The 5,019-nt window shown below is 31.3% G+C and overlaps 1 protein-coding gene across 1 annotated transcript in view; it reads left to right on the top strand.

The window, feature by feature from the left end:
• The window catches only part of LOC108686455 (transcription factor IIIB 90 kDa subunit), a 67,160-nt gene extending 66,444 nt beyond the window's left edge, over positions 1-716 (top strand). The window contains exons 14-15 of the mRNA XM_018191780.1: positions 302-492; positions 595-716. Coding sequence (XP_018047269.1) covers positions 302-492; positions 595-716 — 313 coding nt within the window. The remainder of the gene's footprint in view (positions 1-301; positions 493-594) is intronic.
• The last annotated feature ends 4,303 nt before the right edge of the window (positions 717-5,019 follow it).

Raw genomic sequence — 5,019 nt, 5'->3', positions numbered from 1 at the left:
ATATATATATTTGATATCACTATGAACATTTCGGGATTTTGTACACGTATTTATTTTTATTTTTATTTATTGTTTTTTCAAAAATAATCAAAAACTACAATTATCGAACTTTTTTTGTATAAATAATGTATTTAAATATAATATATCACATGCGAATGCTGAGAATGTGTATAACAGCAGGTAGATATATTTCTGTACAAAACAATTAATTCACATTCCTTTACAGTGAAATCATCAAACATAGAGATGTATTGAAATTAATAAGTAATAGGTAGTATATAATAATTATTTTGTACAATAGGATAACAATTAATTCTACACTGAAGTCTGCAGAGGTTTTATTAACAAAAAAATATCCTATTAAACTAAATATCCCAAAAACATCATTGGATAAAACATTAGATAATGCATACAGAAAAGAAGATGAAGTTACAAAAAAAGAAATCAGTTCACTGGAAATGGATACACCTATAGTGGACACGTCCGAAATAGGTCGCGTAATCTTTCTTTATAATTTTTACTATTTTATTTTGAATTATTATAACTGAATTAAATTATGTATAGCTTTTATTAAGGTTTTTATTTTCGTTGCAGTATATGATGATTATCTTGATGAAGAAGAAGCTGATGCTGCGGAAATGTCACTTGGACAGATGCTCGAATCTCGCGCAACATTTGAGAGTGAATTTTGTGATGATGGTTATGAATATGAATGAAAATGTAAACATTTATCTAAATCTAAACTCTTTATTTACTATTATTTATTATTATAAAAATTAAAATGAATAGAGAAATACATTATCTGCAGTAATTTGAAAAAATAACCCATATTTTTTTATAATAATTATTATAATAGTATAAATCATTTACCTGCATCTTATATCTTATTAAGGATATCTTATAAAAGACTTAGTAGAATAAATATATGCTGCTGTATATGCTGCTCTCGCATTTATCTGATCGAGGTTTTTATTATAAGTTAGCAGCAATACAAAAATGAATTTTGCAAAATATTATATCTGAAAAAAATTCTTATGGGAAATTATGGGGATAAAATTGAAAATCAACGAAATGAATTTTCTCTTTAATGGATAAATCGATTTCGATGAAAAAAATGTTATAGGGTTCAATGGTGCGATATTTAAAAAAAATTATAAAAATTTTTTCGAAAAAATCGGTTGAAAAAAAATCGGTTGAAAAAAAATCGGTTGAAAAAAGTTCTCAAATTTCTTTTAATTTTTTACTAAAATAATCTTCGACTTATCTAGTCTATAATATATTTAATTTTCAAAACGATCGGAAAGATAGTACATAGCTTAAAAAAATCAAGAGTTTGAGCGTGCAGCATACGATTAGCCGGTAAGTAATGCATGAGATACGCATACTACATTAGGTATTAAATTCAGCTATGTACATATGCTTATGTCAGAATAAGTCGCGAAAAAACTAAGAATGATGTCCCACGTCTTTAATTTTTTTGACAGCGAGTTTTCTATCCTATTGTTTACGTGAGATATTTCCACGTTCCAGTAGACATATTTTAATCTTTTGCGTAGTATCACGTAAATCTCCGTGGAGCGCTATCGACTTTGATTGTTATTAACGCAATCATTATTTAATTTGATCACTTGATGATCTATTTCAGTAGAAATCCACAATGCGTCTCTATATAAGTAACACTTATCTAAAAATATTTGCTATATTGGTTCTTTTTCGCTACTTTATTTTTTTTTGTATTTAATTTGACTTGGTGCAAAAAATGTCTATGTCACTGACGAATCATAAATGCGCTGAGTGTGATAAGTTCTGTCGACAAAATAGAAGCAAAATGCAACATCAGTTATGGTCAGTCTAATATCTTCTGATCAAATCTGCTATCAGTCTGACATCTTGCTAACATTTTGCTATCTGGGTATTTTTAAAAACGTATATGTACAAGGAGAAATCAATAAGTTCTTAGAAAATCTGTTAGAAGGCACTTGCAGTGTCATATCACATTACTTTTTGACAAGTAGTATCTCTCAGCTAATTATTGTCAAATTTTGAACGGAATTCATCGCGTGGTTTCATTTCTGTAGATGATTAGCGAACAATCTTTGTATTTTTTGCAAAATGGAAAAAAACGAATTTCGTACAGTGATCAAACATGTACATATGAAAAGTTTAACGCCGAAAGAAATCAAAGCTGAGTTGAATAATGTTCATAGCACATCTGCACCAGCGTTTGCAATTGTATACAATTGAGTGAATGAATTTAAACGTGGTCGTACATTCACATGTGATACATTTCGTTCGGGACGTCCGAATTGAGGCTGCTACGCCAGAAATCATTGATAAAGTTCACGATATTGTTTTGATTGATCAACGAGTGCGCGAGCTTATTGAGGCCACAAGCATATCACAGTGATTTCAATTTTGCACGAACAATTGGGTGATGAAAAAGCTATCAGCAAGATGGGCCGCGTTCGTTCACTATGGACCATAAGCGCGACCATGTGACGATTTCAAAACAATGTTTGGAGATGTTTCAACATGATATTTCAATGAGATGAATTTCTGTGTCGATTCATTATTGTGAACGAAACATGAATCCATTCACACTCGAGACGAAGGAACAGTCAAAACAATGGACTTCATCGAGTGAATCAATTCCAAAGAAGGCGAAAATCGGAGTCGGCCGGAAAGGTGATGGCCAGTTTTTTGGGATGCACGCAGTATAATTCATATCGATTATTTATAATTCATATCAAAACGATCAATAGCGATTATTACGCCTTATTGAATTGTTCAACAACATTTTAAAGAAAAAACATCCCCATTTGACGAAAAAGAAAGTGCTCTTCCATCAAGACGGGTTCATACATGCCCGATGGCCAATTTCAACGAATTCCGTTACGAATTACGGAATTGATGCCGGACCATCCAGCATATTCGCCAGATTTACCCCCTGCGACTATTTCCTGTTTCCAAACTTGAAGAAATGATTCGGAGGAAAGAGATTCATCACCAGAGAGCAGTTCATCGCCAAAACAGCGGCTTATTTTGAAGGGTTGGACAATTCATATTATTCGGACAACTTGAAAAAGTTAGAGAATCATTGGATCAAGTATCGAGTTGAAAGGAGACTATATTGACAAATAAAAATGAATAAAAAAAAATGTGTTTTACTATGTTTTTAAAAAACTTATTGACTTGCCCTCATATACCATAGCATCGTCGATATTCGAATCTAACATCTATGGAGTAATAACATGCTAACTTTGAGCTATAATCGCATGTCCGGACAATTCGAAATTTGATTGTTATTCAACTCTTCATATAAGTTTTTGTCTGTAATAGATTGTCAACAGTATTCAATGGCTACATTCAAAGTCTCGCTATAAATGCTTTGAAGCATTTGATGGATCAATTAGAAGAAAGAATTTTACAAACTGACCAGTTAAAAAAAGCATTTACAGCATTGTACACCCAATATAGAATTATAAGCATCGAAAGGTCGTTTATCAACACAGGCTGTGTTCCAAAATTCATTGCCAGTGCTGAAAATCCACAGTTTATGTTAAGCTATCATTTTATGAAGATACCCTTGCATATATTATACATTTTCGGCACTAGTAGTGAATTTTGGAACAGTCTATAATAGGAATTTTTCATCATAAAATATATACATTTTTATAGTGTACCAGCCTATAAATGTCGATAGTTTTCAAATTATAAAAATCGAAATATTTTATATAGGAAACAATTTACGCATTCGAATGTATATGAACGGAATGACAAAATCTTCGGTTATAAAAATTACTATTTTAAATTGTTTATATGAAGAGTTTTGAAATGCAAAGGTTGTAAGTCACTCTATTAATTATAATTAATGAATCCTTTTTGGATCATGTACTTGACGAAATAATCAGTCAGATCTAAAATTCAACAATAATATTCATATGGAATCATTTGTATTTCGTATGAAGAATTATGAAGTACCATTAAAAACATTTGTGAGTTTCTTCCAGACACTTTTTAATTAAATATTTAAATGTCATGTATTTAACCGAAAGATAGATTCAGGTGCTACGGTCATGGAAATTCCATTAGATGCGATCGATAGTCTAGTATTTCGGTACTCCTGGTTCTTTTCTGATCATACCGTTCATAACAAAATTGCTCCGTTCAACAGGAAAAATAATTGTTGAGATTAAAAAATCTGTTATGTAGACAGTGAAGTGTATAGACTAATACTTATTGATTTGGAACGGCTATTTATCCTGCCGGCTCTTTGATCAAATTTTTCTGTCTTGGAAATTTCTTTTATTACATATTTTACAATTGGCTACGTTCAATGGAGAAAACAGCTTTGCAATTATAAAATTCTTCAATATGTGCTTCAATTGGTGCTTGCTTATAGATCTAAATATATAAATAAATATATAAATAAATGTGTTTAGCAGAACGCAACAGTTTTGCAACCGTTTTATGAATGTCTGCTGAACAGTCCTAGATGCATTCATCTCAAAATGTTTATTCAGCGATCGCTATGATTTCCAGCAAAGTAAAACAGTATTGCGCAGCAGAAGGCAACAGTTTTGCAACCGTTTTATGATTGTCTGTTGAAGTCTTAACACACTCAATTTTTCAACATGTTTGTTCAACGGTCGACATGATTTCTAGCAAAGTAAAAGTATACTGAGTCACAAACAAAAACGTTAAACAAAATGGCTGCAAAGCGATTGCATCTCTTTATCAAATATCTAATCTTTAATATTGCATTTCAGGTTTATTCCCTGAGCTGTTGTTTCGAGTCCGTGTGAAATTTTGAATGAAATACGAAAGAGATCCAAAAATTAGGGGCTCCGCACAATAAAAGGAACAGGGAATAAAGAATAGAGAATAAGATTTTCAACCTATCAGAAACTGTGTATTCCACAATACATGATTTCTGATAGATTGAAATTCTTATTCCATGTTCCTTTTATTGTGTGGAGCCCCTTAGTCTTCGGATTCCGTAATATGATTTGTGATATT

This window comes from Atta colombica, unplaced genomic scaffold (genome assembly GCF_001594045.1).
Source record: "Atta colombica isolate Treedump-2 unplaced genomic scaffold, Acol1.0 scaffold181, whole genome shotgun sequence".
Lineage (NCBI taxonomy): Eukaryota > Metazoa > Arthropoda > Insecta > Hymenoptera > Formicidae > Atta > Atta colombica.
Note: the sequence above shows the minus strand (reverse complement) of the source record. Positions and strands in the feature narration are given on the sequence as shown.